This window comes from Oncorhynchus tshawytscha, linkage group LG02, assembly GCF_018296145.1.
Source record: "Oncorhynchus tshawytscha isolate Ot180627B linkage group LG02, Otsh_v2.0, whole genome shotgun sequence".
NCBI lineage: Eukaryota > Metazoa > Chordata > Actinopteri > Salmoniformes > Salmonidae > Oncorhynchus > Oncorhynchus tshawytscha.
In genome coordinates, this window is record NC_056430.1 from 44,924,578 (window position 1) to 44,945,807 (window position 21,230).

The 21,230-nt window shown below is 44.0% G+C and overlaps 1 protein-coding gene and 1 pseudogene across 1 annotated transcript; both read right to left on the reverse strand.

Moving 5' to 3' along the window:
* LOC112244815 overlaps positions 1 to 4,088 on the reverse strand; it is a 35,106-nt pseudogene extending 31,018 nt beyond the window's left edge.
* A 582-nt stretch (positions 4,089 to 4,670) lies between these two features.
* On the reverse strand, positions 4,671 to 11,262 carry LOC112244878 (achaete-scute homolog 5-like). Its single transcript, XM_024412726.2, has 2 exons — positions 10,734 to 11,262; positions 4,671 to 7,315 (listed from the first exon to the last, which is right to left on the reverse strand). Exon 2 carries the CDS (start codon positions 7,229 to 7,231, stop codon positions 6,473 to 6,475), a length of 759 nt encoding a protein of 252 aa, XP_024268494.1. The 5' UTR covers positions 7,232 to 7,315; positions 10,734 to 11,262; the 3' UTR covers positions 4,671 to 6,472.
* Between the last annotated feature and the right edge of the window lie 9,968 nt (positions 11,263 to 21,230).

A 21,230-nucleotide genomic window follows, 5' to 3' on the forward strand; every position in this document is an offset into this window, starting at 1 on the left:
GCTGCGCCACCCGGGAGGATCTGCAGTGTGTATCCTTGACTGCGATCATGGCCCCGCATGGACACGGTTATGCGGTGCTTTGGCAGCGGCCCTGCTCAGGTAGCAGGTTACATAACTCAGAGAAGAAAACAAAACATTTGTAAACTCGGGTTAAGAGAGTGCTAGCCGTGTATAGCTGCGAAGCTAGTTGTAGCTAGCTAGCGTTCGCCTAACATGAAGAAGAGCGTGTTGCAGTCTGTCGGTGACCTCAAGCGTGGCAGTCTCTTGACCGCCACGCTGGTGAGGCTGGATTGGTCCGTTTAGTCAACACAAAACGAGTGAACACAGGTTGAGCTAAACGAGAGAGGAGAGCTAGCCATGTTTACCCTTGCAGGTAGAAAAGCTAGTGGTGCTTAGCTGGCCTTGCAGCGAGCTAGCTGGATTAGCTAGGCCTTGTGGCTTGCGCTAGCCAAGTATCAGTAGCTAGCCGTGTGACGCTAGCTGCAATCAGAGAATTAGAATTCTATTCTAAGCAATAATGTTCCTTTCGGTCAGTACTCAACACAAAGGGCGAGAGCTGAGGTCCTACGTTTGGCAGCATAACCTCGCGGTTCGCCTGTGAACAGTTAAGCAAGGAGACAGGGGTCAAGTCGTGCTGAGGAGAGCTTCAGAGAGTGTAGGGATCTTCGCAAGGAAGAAAGTGAGAATGACCAGAGGGTGGGGTGAGTGGCACCTTATAAAGAGGGAGGGGCTCACCTCATTTGCCACTCGACCTGTCTATCTCCGACAGCAAATCCCATAGTGAGACATCAAAACAAGTATTTGAAATAGAACCCTGCTTCCCAACCTAAATTAATTAAACCCCAACTAGCAGTATTACGATCTCCATCACTTTCAATCCATATGAGATGGTGTGTATTGGGTCCAGACTCACCAGGTTGCTGTTGGTGTTATTGCTGTCCTCCTCAGGCATGGGCAGGAACACAGCCAGGGCCACACAGTTGGCAAAGATGGTCAGCAGGATGATGATCTCAAACGGTCTGATGGGGAACGCTCAGGAAAGGTTCAAGCGACATTATACACATCCAGCAGATCACAGAACTGCAGGGTGTAGGAAATAATATCCTTTTAAAATATACCATTAGATACTTTGCGGGATATTTTCCTTTCTTATCCAAACTGATGTTACCTAACCAAGCGATATGGATGGATATGGATAGCTCTTCCACCATACAATGCCTACAGGAAGTACACATGCATCTCAGTGAGATCTTTCAACCTTACCCACCAACGTTCACAATCTAAATAACCATAAGGTGCACGGTTTAACATGCCACTGTAGACTTCATGTTGCAGGAAACTAGTGCTTGTGCTAGTTTTGTGTCAGTTACAGGATAACTATTGACAGAGTAACCATAACTAGCAATATTGGCCATGCATCTGAATCACAAAATGTCAAACATATCAATAAGGTGAGTCTGTTTCAGTTGAACTGATGTACAGTGTGTGCAACCCCTCAATAGGGACTTCCCCATATAGCCAAGGGTATTGAAAACACACTGGGAGACATTTGAGGCCAACAATGGGTCAGTTAGAAGATAATCGGATCTATTTATGTCGGCACCTGTGGTAAAGATGGTGGAGAGTTCAAATATCTGGGTCCCTTCAGTACAGCACATTCAAAACGGTCAATGCTGTGCAATGTTGCACTCCTGGGTGTGTAATAGTGCAAAGCTTTAATAAGGGTAATACCGTGGATAATCAACTGCAACTTGGGGGTGGCAGGTAGCCTAGTGGTTAGAGTGTTGGGCCAGTAACCTAAAGGTTGCTAGATTGAGTCCCCGAGCTGACATGGTACAAATCTGTCGATCTCCCCCTGAACAAAGCAGTTAACCCACTGTTCCTGGGTCGTCATTGTAAATAAGAATTTGTTCTTAACTGACTTTCCTAGTTAAATAAAACAAATATTCTAGTTAGCATGCTGGTGTTCCCCTCTCTGACTGCAGTACCCAATTCCACCACCAGTCTGTGTCTGAGGCAGCATTCTCTTAGCTTAGCGCGTCTGTTTTTAGGCTGTGACGTGGGAGGACAGCTGTCCGTCCGTCCCCAGGAATATCATCACACTGTCGCTATAACAAACTCATACTTTACATGTCAAAAAATATCCATCAACAGCTTCACTGGATTATAACATCTCAGTGGACCGTTGCTGCAGCCACAGTCATTACTCACTGCCAAAACAGAACTGTAACCTTGGATGTGGGAGTCTATGGTACGCCCACGGTTCAATTGTGATTCTGAGCTGTTGTGGATTTGTCCTCGAGACAATTTGCATTTACAAGATGATTCTAACAGAAATGTACTCTTTGTTGTGTTCCTGTCACCACCCAATATGGGTCGTCTCCGCTCTACCCTGATGCTACTGCATGTTGTTCTGAAACCCGTAGTCATCAACCTGAACCTACAGTTCAGCATATCTGCATACAGGACTGGACCACCAGAAAATGTAAGGGCTGTGTCCCGTGGTTATAACGTGTGTGTTGTCCTGTAATGTGTGAGCGTATCAGAGTGGCTCTAACTCTACGGCTATACAGAGATATGGTCCAGCCGTCTGTCACCTTATTCACTACAAGACAATACGAGACTCAACGGGGGGGTGCTTTATAAAGTGTTGACTCGTCACGATGGCAGCCATGCCTCAGACCCCTGAAGCAGTTGTTCCCAGACGCACGGCTGCTACCACCCATTCAAAACAAATCAAATCAAATCCAATTGCATTTGCTGAATACAACAGCTGTAGGTAGACCTTACAATGAAATGCTTGCTTACGAGCCCTTAACCAACAATGCAGTTTGAAGAAAAATAAGTGTATAGATCAGTAAAAAATAAAACATTTAAGAAACAATTAATTAAAGAGTAGCAGTAAAATAACATTAGCGAGGCTATATACAGGTGGTACCGGTACAGAGTCAATGTGCGGGGGCACCAGTTAGTCAAGGTAATTGAGGTAATATGTACATGTAGGTTGAGTTAAAGTAACTATGCATAGATAATAAACAGAGAGTAGCAGCAGCGTAAAAAAGGGGGGCAATGAAAATAGTCTAGGTAGCCATTTGATTAGCTGTTCAAATACTTCTCTGTCATCCAGCAAATACACAAAGCCTTAACTCTCTAACAACCCAGTTGCTATCCATGACCTCAATAGAAACTGGGCTTGGGGCACGATGTGGGAAACACTGCTGGGTTGCATTGACCATCAATACAAGACCAAATGTATCCATGTCATAAACAATAATTTGCTATACCGACAATCCACAGACAGGCTTCACTATCTGGCCATGTTAGACATTTATGGTGTGAACGCACTGTGCCATTATTTCTAACAGCTTGACCATGCTTCATGGTTTAATAACCTTTCTTATCTAGCCTGTTTGTGCTGTGTTGACAAGGCAACACAAACAGATCTGGGACCAGGCTACATCATTTCTACACACAACTCTGAGCATGGTTATCTAGTGACAACCGTTTCCTGTTCCCACAACCTCCTGACCTCTAACCCCTGACCCTTGACCACTGACCCCTAAAGGATACTTCCATTCCACAATGTTGATGGCAGCCTTGCGGAAGGGGTTCTTCAATGTGAGGAAGAAGAGGGAGCGTGCGGGCCGAGGGTTTCCCCCCGTGGCCAGGAGCTTCTTCAGCTTCTCCTTCTGCTTCCTCTTCAGAGTTTCCTCGTCCATAATGTAGGACTGCAGGTTAGGCTCGCCGCCACTCTCCGCCATATTGGCTCTACCTGGGGAATTTGGAGGAAGTGAAGATGGTCGCTAAAATGGCCTCTTCAGCCAGCCAGCTACTGTACCCCCAACTTGACCTGGTCGTCCAGATCCTAGCCCAAGTGAAGATGGTTGCTTTCAGTGCAGTATTCCACCAGGTCAGCTAGCGATTCACCTGCTCAGCTAGTCCAGGTCCTACTGGTCCTCTTCATAACCTGCTGGGTAGGCACTCGTTTCTTCCACAACACTCCTCTCTCCTCTCTGTTGTCTATATCTCCCTGTACTCTTTCTCGGGCATTCCCCCTCTCTCTCTCCCTTTCTGAGATGACAGACCTGTGCCTGTGTATTGGTTGGAGGAACAGTTGGTCAGCGGAGAGAATAAATATAGACAATGAGTGTCATTCTGGGGAGGGGGTGTCGGAAGGGGGGGGGGGACATTTACCAAGAGTGAAGGTTAAGGCAGCGTAAGGCATATACTATGTTGTTGTCGGCCCTACAGTAGTATCGTGTCATTGGCTAACAGGGTTGGAGTGATGTCCTGTCATTGGTTGTAACACTGAGTCCCCCGACATTGTTTGTGCTATTTGACTTTCACATTTTTTTTATTGGCCTTCACAGACATGATGGCTACTACAATGCCCAACGGAGTTGGGGTGTCCCCTCATTGGTTGACCTAACCCTTCATGACCTCTGACATGTATGTTTTGGAAGTAGAGTTAACATCATAGAATGGACTCGATGGTGGGAAACGTGTCTGTGAATTATTGCCAGTGAGATCTGTGTCAACAGTTGGTGACTCTTATGATGAAACAAATATTATTTATGGTATCAATGTGTGCTCTATCATGCCCAATGCTTTTTATTATATAACAGGGTTTGTGAAAGGCTTTGTATATATAGAACGCAAACACAGCAACCAAACATTAACGACAGGCCCCAGGTCTGAGGAATGAGCACAATTATGGTGAACTACAGTACTACAACAAATTAGAGTAATTAGATTAACACCATTATGAATACTGTCTAACCCCCCCAAAAAATTGCATCCAAGTATCAGTTGTCCCAATCTGTTTCTTTTCCAAAAACTCTATTTGTGAAAAGAGGAATGACATTACTTTATTACCAGTTTTGTGACTTAATATCACCTGAAATTTCCAAAAGATGTCATGCGCTGTAATAAAATTAACTACAGTTGTTTTGGGCAATACAGTTTCTTTTGATAACAGTAACGTGTTGCTACAATGGTCAGTTTTTCATTTTGAAACACAATAAACATTGCATACTTGAATTCATCCCAATTAACACATTTGGATCCTTGGAAGTTGTGGAAACGTATGTTTTTAGTTTCACATTGGTTGTAGGAACTGAATGTTTTTTAAACGTTCTGAGAACAGAAGTGAACATTTTGACTGTTCTGGGACTGTTATTTTTAGGTTGCAGAGAGGTTCTGAGAACATTTTATCCTGGTTCCTTGAACGTTTTCCTGGGAGGTTTTATTAACGCTCTGAGAACTGAAATTAGAGGTTATTTTGAGGTTTTTGAATAACTTCCTTAAAACTTTCACTGAAAGTCTTTTAATAACACTGCTATCTTATTTGGGGTTTACTTCTTGAAATCCAAGCACAATTAGGACACATGGAAATTCCTTTCCTTAGGCATTAATCATGCAAACATATTTATTATAGATTTTTTTATTTAGTGAGATTCAAGCCTATAATCTTCTCTTCTCTATTCATTGAATTAGACTACTGCGCCACCAGGATGGAGCTAGCATGCATAGTTTTTTATGCATACAAGGCTGTTTATTTTAGTCTGTTCAGACAGACCCCATTTCAAAGGAAAAAAGCACTCAATAAGATCAGGTGTGGCCAATTAGTGGGCACAGCCAACACACCTGAACACACTTAACAGGATAGTGGATAGAGAGTTTTGTTGAGGCTGAGAATGGAATGTGTATGTTCTCAGCATCAAATGTTTTTTTGGTGTGTTTTTTTATGGAAAGTTTTCTTCACGTTCTTGGAACAATTTGAGAACGTGACTTTAAATAGAACCATGAGGAAACCTGTAAGAAACGTTATGCTAAAGTACCGAAATTCCCACAGAAGAACATTGTTTCTTAACATTCTCTGAACTAGTTGAGAACATTCCCCTCGTCGAACCAGTTAAAGAACATTCCAAGATAATTACCAAAATTGAAATGAAATGTAACCCTGTTTGACCATTTCAGAAACTTTCTTTTAATGTAATGAAATCGTAAGATTTTGTTTTAATCAGGTTCCTGAAATGAGCGGAGACTATTCCAAAGCCAAACAACTATGCACCATTCCCAAAGAGTTGATGGAAGGCTGTGTGCAAAATAACCATAGGACATCCACGGTCTCACCAAGCTCTAAAAACTTAGAGCTGTTCTCAGAATGTTATGTGCTAGCTGGGATTGCTTTCTGAGTTTCAGATGTTTATCTTCAAATCTAAAGTGTTCATGACATCTTCTTTAACATAATCAGCATCTGAAAGTGGTTTGGTAAAACATTTTAGTGGCAAAAAAACAAGACACAGTGCCAATACATTACATAGTATCTACTGGAAAAGTCTTAAATTATATGTCTTCGTGCTCAGGGTTTGATGTTTTCGTGAGCAGTCCTTGGAGAGAGGGAAGTCCTACCTCAATCCACAAACGTCTATCCACAGTCTCGCTCACAAACTATACTAACCACAATCATCTAGGTCCCAGAGCCCGCTGACTCCTCACAGTCTATCCCCGCGGAGGAAGAGGAGGAGTCTGAGAGAGAGTGAGGTGACCCCCCATTGCTGTGGTCCGAGTCCTCCGTCCTACAGTGGGCAGAACTGGGGCTGTGGCACACCTGTCCCCCCTCATACCCATCTCTGCCCTTCCCCTGTCCCTCCACCAGCCCCTGCAGGTATTTAATATAATTAATTGCTGCCCTCAGTGTCTCCACTTTACTGAGCCTCTTCTCACTGACACCCCCGGGCAGGTGGTCCCTCAGCTTGGCATAGCCCTGGTTCACACACTTCACCCTCTGACGCTCCCGCTCGTTACGCTTCTGGATGAACGCTGGCTCGAAGGGGCACTCGTACACCCCAAAGTGCCCGTGGTGGAATGGGGACAGGTAGGGGAGGAGATTGGGGCCTCCGGGGCCCCGGAACGAGGCTTCATAGAGGCCTCCAGGGTCCATTGTGGTGGGGTAGAGGAGGAAGGGCACTGTGTGGGCCAGAGGGTCAGAGCCAGAGTGGAGGCGGTTGGAGTGGGTGTTTGGGCGGTTTTCAGAGTAGCCACTAGAGGGAGACAGACCATACGGCAGGCTGCTGCCTCTGTTTAGGTAGGTGGGCCGCTGGTCTACGAAGGGGTGGGAGAAGACAGCACTCATGGTGATGGTGTGAACAGAGAGAGAGACTCTTAAGACAAATGGATGAATAAGGAATCGGAGCAGCGAGTTTTGAGTTTCCTCCACTTGTGGCATCCAGTTTTCTGGTGAACTTGTTCACCTCAAGTAGAAGGAGAAACAAGGTGGAGCTTCATGATCAAACACTCTCCTCTTGTAGATCTGTGGAAGTGAATTAAGACCGGATGAGAGGTTAGAACTGAGTTCAACGAGCCGCCCAGTCAAACACAGGAGGTTTTGAAGATAATAATGACTGTTGCATGTATTTAAAGAAGCAATGAGGCTATACACACTTCAGAAGTAAGGGATTAGATAGCTGCACTTTGTGCTAAGAAACCAAAGGAAGATCTTTACCGTTACCTGAAAATCAGAACATTTACAATCACACTGAAAGTATGCAAATCCAAGACTAGTATCTGGCTTTGTTGTAGGGGAGAGTGGGGGTAAGTTGAGCCACCCCTTGTTTCGAGGAAACCATACACAAAATGTATCATGTGACCAAATATTTAGGGTGAGGTCACCATTTCATGGAGTCTGTAAAGGAAGAAACCACACGGAAAAAAATGGTAAGCAAGTTAGGTTAAAAGTTTTTTTTACTTAAATGATTCACTGTGTTATAGGGTTCATGATGATTGTATCTAAACCAAAGTAGATTGCTTTATATATCAGCTGGGGTCTCTATAAGCTACAATATGAGGTCCTAAACCAAGCATGAAGTGCATCGTTGTAGCTGTGTGGGCTAATATAGTCAAAATGTTTGCTTTAGGATAAGGTGAGCCAATGGCCACCATACCCCATATAAATTATGATTTGTTTTTGTCTGTTTTATGCATAATAATATGTATAGTATGCCTGCAATGTGTCATGCATATGAACTATTTTTATTGTTACAGAGCAAACATCATCATGCCCCGTGTATAGAAACGTAAAACAAGCCGGGGTCTAGCACTGCTCGAGATTCTTGAGAGAGCAGTCAAGGAAGGGAGAAAAGGACGTCCATTTGAGCAGCAGCAAGGGCGAAAAAAATTGGCTGAATAACCAGGTTTCCATCCAACCTTTTTATGTGAGTAAAGTACATGTTGGATAAAGCATTCCACGACTGGCTTGATGGACACAGCAAAATTGTCGGGAAACTTTACAAATGTCGACAAAACCATATACGCTAGACAAGGTGGGATTTTTTGCGTCTCTAAAATGAATTATGCGAGTTATCTTTTCCTGGAGGCAGAACTGAGCCGATTACCACTCAGATAGGTCAGCTGCAGGGTCAAAATTGGCTATTGTTGTAAAAAGTCACGTAAACGATTTAAGTTAGGTATTAGGCTTAGCAGTGCGGTTAAGGTTAGGGTCAAGGTTAGGTTTAGGTTTAAAAATCTGATTTTATGTGCCAGCTAGTGACCACTCTGTAGAGCTGCCTCCAGAGCAAGATTCATGACTAAAAACGCTGAAGAACTTGATGCTCCTTTCCAATAAATATTGAGGGTCTTATTCTGGTGACATAATGATTGTAGCTTGGCTGCCATTTGACAAATAAAAAAAATATTGCTCTTTTGTCCATAATAATCTCATAATGTAGGCTACACCAGCTCTGTAGCAGCGAGCTGTTGGCAAGCATGTAAAGACCAGAGTGGCCACATTAGCTTTAAACAGCAACATTTTTCATGACAAAGTCATCAGTAGTAGAGTTGAAGATGCATTTAAACTCATTTAACTTTTATTTTATTTTATTCGGTACATGAAAATTTAACCACAAAAGTTATTTGTACGTGCACTACGACATCATGCACAGCCTTATATCCGCAATGCGCTTATAGCCTTATATCAATCTGGTGTGAAAATGTTCATATTGTTTTAATGCATATTTTTTAAATAGTTGCATGAAAATCTGTCGCCAATTGGATGGAACCTTAGATAGTGAAACTGAAGAGGCACATTGACAAAAAAGAAAACAAACATGTATCTGTGCGAAAGAGAAGCTATGAGAGAGTAGCAGAGACACACAAGAGTTTAGCTGAAGATATGGAGTCTGAGCTCGCTAATCATATCAAGAATCTCGCAGACCAATTTCATGGGCTTAGTAGCCTCAAATGCAGAGAATTTGCCTACGAATTGGCACATGTAAACACCATCCCTGTCCCAGATTACTGGTCAAGAAATGGAAGAGATATTGAACAGAGAGATCTATATCTGAATGTAGGCATACATTTAAAATATACAGTATACCACACCCCAATACCATGAATTAACCTTTGACCTACTAGCATCATCACCCCACTGTCACAGAACACCATAGCCCACTTACCCCAAGGCGGCTCAATTTACCCTGTCCCTAACTAAGTCGTGCCAAGAGATCACTTTTCTTGGACAAGCTATTTAAAAAATGTTTAGTTTACATGAATTCTGATTATTTCCAGGAATACACAACATCCTGAAATATATGTAGATATTCGTTGTTAGGAGGAATACTATATTTAGCTTGATGTAGTGATGCTGAATGTAAGAAATGGCTCAACATACCCCACTCTCCCCTACTTCTACTTTATTTTTTAATCAAAAGTCAATTGATCTGAGAAGCAACAATGAACACGAAAGCGTTAACGTTGTGGGCAGAACTGTAGTTTTCCTCAATAATCTTGAAATATCTTCTAATCCCTCTCTCCTCCTCCCTCCTTTTCGTCTTCTCCTTCGCTCTCTCTACAGAGACTTGCATCCCTGGCTGCTGCACAGAAGAAGAGAGAGGCAGAAATAGAGAGAAGAGAGAGAGAAGAGAGAAGAGAGAAGAGAGAGAGAAGAGAGAGAAAAGAGAGGAGAGAAGAGAGAGAGAGAGAGAGAGAGAAGGAATTCCCCTCTCTTTAAGCCAGTGTTGGATTTCCCAAAGACAGTTTGGAACGTCTGCCAAAACCACTTAAGCATTTGAAGGCGAGAGTTATTGTATATAACTTTGACAGTTGTATATGTCTTTTGAAGTGAAAATTAACACACCCAGAGCCATAGACACAAACACAGACACACACACCACCATCGGCACGCTGTGTCCTTGTAGTGCTTGGGGAAAAACTACCCCAGAGTGAAGTAAAGATGAGGAATCATGTATGATGAGCTTGTCCTTGCATTCAAAGTGTTCAGACTTAGCTAGAATATATACACAGTAATACATGCATAGTTATAATGACTTACTATTCATAAGTACAATGGCACGAATATCATCTATAGGACTTGAGATGATCTACCTATACTATCTATATTCTATGATCTATACTCTACACATTACCAAAGACACAAGAGATCATATTAAATATTAAAGCATCATGTACAATGCAGACGATGATGTCCATTGCATTTTACATTGGTTTTTATATTGGGTATAACCTAATGACAGAAAATTTTGAACAAATCATTTATATTTACTGTAGATATTTACTGTGTGGACTGGCCACACAAAATACGTCTTCACCCTGCATTATTTACATGTCACATGTCCCAGGTCATGGAATGTATTTGCATGGTATCGTACGTACTCCAGAAAGTCAAATGTGTTTTCTCCATTGCGGATGTCTTCATTCTACTCTCTCCATCTTACCTTCAGATGAACAGGTGATACTCAGGGATACTCAGGGTCCTCCACATTTAGCACCAGCACCAGGCCTACCCAGCCTGGGGTTCTCTGTCTGGGGTGAAGACCTCGGCGTGGTTCCTCTCAGGTGTTCCGTGATGGTGTGGTCGGTAATGCTGTCTTCTGTAGCAGTGTGTCAGGTGGGAGGTGGATCCCAGGTATTACCTACTCTCACCCCTGGACGCCCCACCCACAAAGAGATGGGTGGGAGATCAACTGAGATGAAGATATTGTTTTTGGCTTAAAGAAGTATCGCAGGTGTGGTATTTTATAAATACACCCACTCCCAGTGGCGATTAGATTGTTTAATGATAGTTTAACATCAATGAGAAGCCCGACCTTACTGCGTTAAGTTGTGTCAAGTCAGACTTCACTGATCTCTTAGACAGCTTAATCCAGCGTTTCCTAAACTCAGTCCTGGGGACGCCAAAGGGTGCATGTTTTGGTTTTTGCCCTAACCCCAGACAGCTGACTCAAACAATCAAAGCTTGGTCATTAATTGATGATTTTAATCAGCTGTGTAGTGCTAGGGCAGCAAACAAAAAAACATGAAGGACGGGTGGACAGAGTTTGGGAAAAGCTGGGTTGAAAAGTACCTCACAGCATTCTTCTGTTATTAATGCAGTGAGCATTGTCTAAAAAACCTGTTGTTCATTCACTCAAAGGAAGGGACTGTTGAAACTGCCTCTAAACGTCAGTTGCAGTAATAGCAATTGTTACTGTTTCAGAGCTGAATCAAAGCGCTGCATCCTGGAAATGATTGTTTGCTGTTTCCTGTCCCTAATCCCCCACTTCCAACCATGATTAAACAGTCTACATCAGAATCATAGAAATGAATGAAGATATAGGCCACTAAATAAAGGGTATTTAAAGGGTGGAACCACCTTCTAGGAAGCACACTTTTCCCCTCTTCTCCTAAATCTTCGACTAATAATTATTTACAGTAAATGCACCGTACCTGCTACCTGTGCCTGCTATCAACCATTCTCTGAATCAACACTGTACAATATTATCGGGATGACTAATACACAGATTCTACTGAGCTGTTTCTGTTTGAGAGTGGTACACTGAACAGGTAGCTTCATTCCTGCCATGCCATTATTGAAAATTAGGACAGGTTCTTGACTCTTTCTTCCTTCTTTCTTACCAGTTTAAAGGATTAGAAATGACTAAAATGACAAAATATCTATACGCCATGTGATTTGCAGGGCTGCCCAGGGCAGGTCTGGGCCTGTGTTCTCTGTGATTAGAGAAGAGTGTGTCTCCCGTTGTCGAAGGGTTTACACATGAGAGACCCGGGATTGAGCTGCAGACAGTCAGAGAGAGGGGGATTGGGTTGCAGCCACGTCTGTCTCTTACACACATCACACACGTATGCCAAACACACGCGCGCGCACACACACACACACACGTCCACACACACTCACATCAAACGCAGACGACACACTTTAAAGACCCCAAACAACAATCATCGCCACATGACTACTGGTGTGATCTTGAATGGCCAGCCCCTCAAAACAGCATCCATATGCCCTCTTTAAGTCGCCGCTTCAAGTGTTCCTCCTTCAAATATAGAAGAGCAGGAATGAGCTCTTTAACAATCTAAAGTGAAATACAATCACTGAAATACTCCCACTATACCACTGCAACGACTCCACACTACCACCACTCATGCACTATCGTCACAACTACCACTGAACTTCTACAACTTAATTCACTTACAATAATTATTGTCATCAATTGTTGATTATCATATATCATCCCGTGTTTATGATTATCAATGAATCTTAGTAAACAAAACAAAAAAGTAAATGAAAAAAGATGAAGATCATCGTGAGATATGTCCAGAGGCGTCATGCCCATGGGGGGCACAGGAGCATGTGCCCCCTCAGATTTGTCCTGTTGAAAAAAATATATGTACACTGCTCAAAAAAATAAAGGGAACACTCAAACAACACAATGTAACTCCAAGTCAATCACACTTCTGTGAAATCAAACTGTCCACTTAGGAAGCAACACTGATTGACAATACATTTCACATGCTGTTGTGCAAATGCAATAGACAACAGGTGGAAATTATAGGCAATTAGCAAGACACCCCCAATAAAGGAGTGGTTCTGCAGGTGGTGACCACAGACCACTTCTCAGTTCCTATGCTTCCTGGCTGATGTTTTGGTCACCTTTGAATGCTGGTGGTGCTTTCACTCTAGTGGTAGCATGAGACGGAGTCTACAACCCACACAGGTGGCTCAGGTAGTGCAGCTCATCCAGGATGGCACATCAATGTGAGCTGTGGCAGGAAGGTTTGCTGTGTCTGTCAGCGTGGTGTCCAGAGCATGGAGGCGCTACCAGGAGACAGGCCAGTACATCAGGAGACGTGGAGGAGGGCAACAACCCAGCAGCAGGACCGCTACCTCTGCCTTTGTGCAAGGAGGAGCAGGAAGAGCACTGCCAGAACCTTGCAAAATGACCTCTAGCAGGCCACAAATGTGCATGTGTCTGCTCAAACGGTCAGAAACAGACTCCATAAGGGTGGTATGAGGGCCTGACGTCCACAGGTGGGGGTTGTGCTTACAGCCCAACACTGTGCAGGACATTTGGCATTTGCCAGAGAACACCAAGATTGGCAAATTCGCCACTGGCGCCCTGTGCTCTTCACAGATGAAAGCAGGTTCACACTGAGCACATGTGACAGACATGACAGAGTATGGAGACGCCGTGGAGAACGTTCTGCTGCCTGCAACATCCTCCAGCATGACCGGTTTGGCGGTGGGTCAGTCATGGTGTGGTATTTTATAAATACACCCACTCCCAGTGGCGATTAGATTGTTTAATGATAGTTTAACATCAATGAGAAGCCCGACCTTACTGCGTTAAGTTGTGTCAAGTCAGACTTCACTGATCTCTTAGACAGCTTAATCCAGCGTTTCCTAAACTCAGTCCTGGGGACGCCAAAGGGTGCATGTTTTGGTTTTTGCCCTAACCCCAGACAGCTGACTCAAACAATCAAAGCTTGGTCATTAATTGATGATTTTAATCAGCTGTGTAGTGCTAGGGCAGCAAACAAAAAAACATGAAGGACGGGTGGACAGAGTTTGGGAAAAGCTGGGTTGAAAAGTACCTCACAGCATTCTTCTGTTATTAATGCAGTGAGCATTGTCTAAAAAACCTGTTGTTCATTCACTCAAAGGAAGGGACTGTTGAAACTGCCTCTAAACGTCAGTTGCAGTAATAGCAATTGTTACTGTTTCAGAGCTGAATCAAAGCGCTGCATCCTGGAAATGATTGTTTGCTGTTTCCTGTCCCTAATCCCCCACTTCCAACCATGATTAAACAGTCTACATCAGAATCATAGAAATGAATGAAGATATAGGCCACTAAATAAAGGGTATTTAAAGGGTGGAACCACCTTCTAGGAAGCACACTTTTCCCCTCTTCTCCTAAATCTTCGACTAATAATTATTTACAGTAAATGCACCGTACCTGCTACCTGTGCCTGCTATCAACCATTCTCTGAATCAACACTGTACAATATTATCGGGATGACTAATACACAGATTCTACTGAGCTGTTTCTGTTTGAGAGTGGTACACTGAACAGGTAGCTTCATTCCTGCCATGCCATTATTGAAAATTAGGACAGGTTCTTGACTCTTTCTTCCTTCTTTCTTACCAGTTTAAAGGATTAGAAATGACTAAAATGACAAAATATCTATACGCCATGTGATTTGCAGGGCTGCCCAGGGCAGGTCTGGGCCTGTGTTCTCTGTGATTAGAGAAGAGTGTGTCTCCCGTTGTCGAAGGGTTTACACATGAGAGACCCGGGATTGAGCTGCAGACAGTCAGAGAGAGGGGGATTGGGTTGCAGCCACGTCTGTCTCTTACACACATCACACACGTATGCCAAACACACGCGCGCGCACACACACACACACACACGTCCACACACACTCACATCAAACGCAGACGACACACTTTAAAGACCCCAAACAACAATCATCACCACATGACTACTGGTGTGATCTTGAATGGCCAGCCCCTCAAAACAGCATCCATATGCCCTCTTTAAGTCGCCGCTTCAAGTGTTCCTCCTTCAAATATAGAAGAGCAGGAATGAGCTCTTTAACAATCTAAAGTGAAATACAATCACTGAAATACTCCCACTATACCACTACAACGACTCCACACTACCACCACTCATGCACTATCGTCACAACTACCACTGAACTTCTACAACTTAATTCACTTACAATAATTATTGTCATCAATTGTTGATTATCATATATCATCCCGTGTTTATGATTATCAATGAATCTTAGTAAACAAAACAAAAAAGTAAATGAAAAAAGATGAAGATCATCGTGAGATATGTCCAGAGGCGTCATGCCCATGGGGGGCACAGGAGCATGTGCCCCCTCAGATTTGTCCTGTTGAAAAAAATATATGTACACTGCTCAAAAAAATAAAGGGAACACTCAAACAACACAATGTAACTCCAAGTCAATCACACTTCTGTGAAATCAAACTGTCCACTTAGGATGCAACACTGATTGACAATACATTTCACATGCTGTTGTGCAAATGCAATAGACAACAGGTGGAAATTATAGGCAATTAGCAAGACACCCCCAATAAAGGAGTGGTTCTGCAGGTGGTGACCACAGACCACTTCTCAGTTCCTATGCTTCCTGGCTGATGTTTTGGTCACCTTTGAATGCTGGTGGTGCTTTCACTCTAGTGGTAGCATGAGACGGAGTCTACAACCCACACAGGTGGCTCAGGTAGTGCAGCTCATCCAGGATGGCACATCAATGTGAGCTGTGGCAGGAAGGTTTGCTGTGTCTGTCAGCGTGGTGTCCAGAGCATGGAGGCGCTACCAGGAGACAGGCCAGTACATCAGGAGACGTGGAGGAGGGCAACAACCCAGCAGCAGGACCGCTACCTCTGCCTTTGTGCAAGGAGGAGCAGGAAGAGCACTGCCAGAACCTTGCAAAATGACCTCTAGCAGGCCACAAATGTGCATGTGTCTGCTCAAACGGTCAGAAACAGACTCCATAAGGGTGGTATGAGGGCCTGACGTCCACAGGTGGGGGTTGTGCTTACAGCCCAACACTGTGCAGGACATTTGGCATTTGCCAGAGAACACCAAGATTGGCAAATTCGCCACTGGCGCCCTGTGCTCTTCACAGATGAAAGCAGGTTCACACTGAGCACATGTGACAGACATGACAGAGTATGGAGACGCCGTGGAGAACGTTCTGCTGCCTGCAACATCCTCCAGCATGACCGGTTTGGCGGTGGGTCAGTCATGGTGTGGGGTGACTTTTCTTTGTGGGGCCGCACAGCCCTCCATGTGGTACCAGAGGTAGCCTGACTGCCATTAGGTACAGAGATGAGATCCTCAGACCCCTTGTGAGACTATATGCTGGTGCGGTTGGCCCTGTGTTCCTCCTAATGCAAGACAATACTAGACCTCATGTGGCTGGAGTGTGTCAGCAGTTCCTGCAAGAGGAAGGCATTGATGCTATGGACTGGCCCGCCCGTTCCCCAGACCTGAATCCAATTGAGCACATCTGGGACATCATGTCTCGCTCCATCCACCAACGCCACGTTGCACCACAGACTGTCCAGGAGTTGGCGGATGCTTTAGTCCAGGTCTGGGAGGAGATCCCTCAGGAGACCATCCGCCACCTCATCAGGAGCATGCCCAGGCGTTGTAGGGAGGTCATACAGGCACGTGGAGGCCACACACACTACTGAGCCTCATTTTGACTTGTTTTAAGGACATTACATCAAAGTTGGATCAGCCTGTAGTGTGGTTTTCCACTTTAATTTTGAGTGTGACTCCAAATCCAGACCTCCATGGGTTGATACATTTTATTTCCATTGATAATTTTTATATGATTTTGTTGTCAGCACATTCAACTATGTAAAGAAAAAAGTATTTAATAAGAATATTTCATTCATTCAGATCTAGGATGTGTTATTTTAGTGTTCCCTTTATTTTTTTGAGCAGTGTATATAATATTTTTGTATTACATTTTGTTGTTGTATGTTGTTGTTGCTGTTGTTGTTTCTCTGTAATGCTATTAGTCACCTAGCAATTTTATGGAGTTGGCTTTAGCTAGCCCAGACAGGTTCCCGATCTCCCAACCTCGTAACCAGCTACCAAGAAGACATGTCAGGCTATCAATCAAGTTAGAGAAGCTAGCTCTAACTTGATTGAGATCTTAGCTGGCATGTCTACTGGCAAGGTTGGTAGACTTTAGAAAATCAAGGATTAACTAAATATACCGAATAAGACTCACATTCCTTTCAATCTTTTACCCAGAGAAGCATATTTAGTTTCTTTATGAAAAATATACATCTTTTTGACATAGAATTAAATGTGGCTCCCGAGTGGCGCAGCGGTCTAAGGCACTGCATCTCACTGCTAGAGGTGTCACTACAGACCTTGGTTTGATTCCAGGCTGTATCACAACTGGTTGTGATAGGGAGTCCCATAGGGCAGCACATAATCGTCCTGGTTAGGGTTTGGCCGGGGGAGGCCGTCATTGTGAATAAGAACTTGTTCTTAACTTTCTTGACTAGTTAAATAAAGGTTCATAAAAAACGATTATGATTCTAGATTACAGGAAAAAGCTACTTCAGGTGCTTGAAATTGCAAAATTCTGCAACTTGTGGTCGGGAGCCTAGCCCCCCTTTGGACCACACCCAGCCATGCTCTTGTGCCTCCTCAGGTTTTTGGGGTGCATCACATTCCTGGTTATGTGTGAAATTGAAGACTGGCTGATGCCACATAGGTTACTGTGTTCAGTGACTCAAAGTAACCCCGATGCAATCATTTATAGGCTGTATGATATTGTGTCCACCATTGTGTTCAGGAAATGTTGTGCACTTACCATAGTAATCTAAGGGCGACTTGGCGAAGATGGGAAGTCAACAAGTACAGGAAATGTACAGAATGTGACAGATGAGATGTGACAGATAATTTCCTTTAAGAGAAGGACAGAACTATGTCACACTCTCTAAGTGTGTGTCAGACCAACCACAACATGCACACCTCATCTGTTTTGGATAAATACTTTGAAGGGTGACGGAGATGAAGAGTGTCGCTCACCATCGGACGGATGTGAAAACAAGGATCTGCTCAGAGGAACAAAACTAAACAAAATACAACACCAACCAGCCGCCACAGGCCTAACACACAGCCACATACACACGCACACACACACGCGCACACACACGCACACACACACACACACACGCACACGCACATGCACACTCTCTCACACACACGCACACATGCACACACACACACGTCCCCCATCTCTTTTCTCTCTTTTTCTATCTGTCTGGAGAAGTGCCCAGTCCAGTGAAATCAGAGGATGTTTTGGTGATAAGTCATCACCTTCGTTGAACAGTGTGGAGACGTACCACTGACAGCTCCACAGTGACACATACGAACACACGCAAGCACACACTCAAAGTCTTTAATAACCTCCAACAAGCTATTGTTTCTGTTCAAGATTATCTAAGTCTATATTCCACACTACCAGTTGAAAGGACAGTTTCGAGGTTGGAGACCTGTTTGATCCAGCCTGCCTGTAACTGCTGTTTCTGTGCAGGTGTCTCACTCTGGCTGGAGGTATGGACCAGGTGTGTGTTAGAATGGAAGTGATGAGTTACTCTTTCAAGGTCATACCTATACACACACACAATACACACACACACACACACACACACACACACACACACACACACACACACACACATGTGTTTGGGGGGGGGGGGTTCGATCCCAGTACTGTCAATCTGACATGCTGTGGACAAGCAGAAGCACTCAGACTGGCCTCCCAAACTGCAACCCCCACTCTCCAATAACCATACACACACACACACACACACACACACACCAACGCACACACACACAGACGCACACACACAGATGCACACACACACACACACACACACACACACACACACACACACACACACACCACCACCACCCCCCTCAAAGCTGTCTGTCCTCACCTTCCATCAATAACAATGCCTAAGGCTCCCTGTGGAGACAGAACCAACATACTTCAGAACAGCAGAAGTCACCACAAGGAAATTACATCCAGTCACACAGATGACAGAGAAAATGACTAGAGGCTGTTCCCTCCTCCGGTGAAAAGGTAGTCCATATAGAGAAAGGTCAACACAGGCCGCTTGTCTTATTTCAAGGAAAAACAATCAACTGTACTGACATACTGTACTTTTTATAGGCTGAGCTACATATTCATCTCGGCAACCCAGAACAGAATCTCGCGTGAACAATTTTGTTTCGGGTGGGAGAAGTTATTTGGCCTAGCTCATTGAGGAACTAGGGCAGATTTTCTCCCCCCTCTGAAAGCCTCTGCCAAGTCTATGGGCCTTCTGAATTTCAAAAGATGCCAGCCAGGGGTGTGTTCAGTTCGGTTCAACGTTTGCTATGTTTCCTGACAGTTTGTACTGAACAACATGTTTCCCTAAAACGCTACACACCATTCTTCACCAGCCTTTGTGGTACATTTGCTCCTGTTTGGTGGGTGTGGTGAGGTGTGACCATTTTACATCGCAAAACTCATCCTCTGGGCAACCAGTCAGTCTTCAATTGGTAGTTTGGTACAGAACCGTGTCCATTGAATTTAATGTTGAACACCGTTCTATCATAATGAATGCATTCCTGGTCGTTTAGTACAGTACAGTTTCCATTGAATTGCACACTGTTCTATCATACTGAACACGCCTCAAGTGTAGGTACACCCCTGCAAAATCGTGATTGATCCAAATGGAGTTGGTGTCATTTGGTCCCTTATATTCTGACCTGCCTTATTAAATAACCAGGAAACGTTTTTATTTTTATTATGAGAAGCATATTCAATAATGATATTTATTCATTAATAATAATTGCTGTTTAAGCGTGGTCATTCCGTTCCTGGTTAGACAGGGGTAAGGTTGCTATAATGGCATTTTTATCATACATGATTGAGGCCTTTGTTATTCAGAGATCTGTTTTCAGCTATTAACAGATTATTTTATTTCCCTCGAGATTAATGTTATGGGTTTCCTAGTCCGTTAGAGGTGGCAGGTAGTATGAGGGATTTCGATTGTCTTCCTCTTCTCACTCACCCAAACCTTCCCCCTCACCCATCCCTGGTTGGGGAGAGATTTGGGTGTTGCTCCTCAACGTCGGCTATGCCTTTGATTAATGAAATCCCCTCATAAATCCTTTCTAATCCACTGACTCGACAGACACACACACACACACACACACAGTAGTTCTGACTTCTGCTTCTTTTCAGAAACCAGGGGACAATCAAAATAGTAGAAAAGTCCTGCAGTAACAACATGAGATAATCAAGCCAACTGTTGACATGAAGGAAGAGAATGAAGGCGATGGTAGTGGTCTCAATCCATTGTGGTATTCTGTTTGCTGGAGTTATTTCATCGTCGGTGAGTTTATTGATGGTGGTCAGGTTCTAACAGGCAGAATATCTGATGATTTGCATCCAGGAGTGTTATATATGCAAACAAACTGTTTTGAACTGTAACTCAAAGCCAGATCCAAATGAATTGTATTGGGACAGGTGCACATAATGGCCAATAATCCACACTCACGCAAGTTAAGTCTCTCAGTGTGGAGTACATCAGTCCTCTGGTGGTCGATTAAGCAATGCGGTGTGCCTGGATACAGCCATATACCACAAACCCCAAACCCCTGTTGTTATTACAGTATAGACTGGTTACCAACATAAATACACTACATTACAAAAAGTATGTGGACACCTACTCGTCGAACATCTCATTCCAAAATCATGGGCATTAATATGGAGTTGGTCCTCCCTTTGCTACTATAACATCCTCCACTCTTCTGGAAAGGCTTTTCACTAGATATCAGAACATTGCTGCGGGGACTTGCTTCATTCAGCCACAAGAGCATTAGTGAGGTCGGGCACTGATGTTGGGCAATTAGGCCTGGCTCGTAGTCGGCGTTCCAAATCATCCCAAAGGTATTCGATGGGGTTGAGGTCAGGGCTCTGTGCAGGCCAGTCAAGTTCTTCCACACTGAACTCGACAAACCATCTCTGTATGGACCTCGCTTTGTGCATGGGGGCATTGTCATACTAAAACAGGAAAGGGCCTTCTCCAAACTGTTGCCACAAAATTGGAAGCACAGAATCGTCTGGAGTGTCATTGGATGCTGTGGCGTTAAGATCTCCCTTCACTGGAACTAAGGGGCCTATCATGAACCATGAAAAACAGCCCCAGACCATTATTCCTCTTCCACCAAACTTTACAGTTATCACTATGAATTGGAGCAGGTAGTGTTCACCTGGTATCCGCCAAACCCAGATGAATCCGTTGGACTTCCAGATGGTGAAGCGTTTCCACTGCTCCTGAGTCCAATGGCGGCGAGGTCCAGCTGACGTAGAAACCC

What these genes read in the sequence shown, in the direction of transcription:
- LOC112244878 (XM_024412726.2), bottom strand. Translation starts at nt 7,231, where the DNA reads ATGCCACAAGTGGAGGAAACTCAAAACTCGCTGCTCCGATTCCTTATT.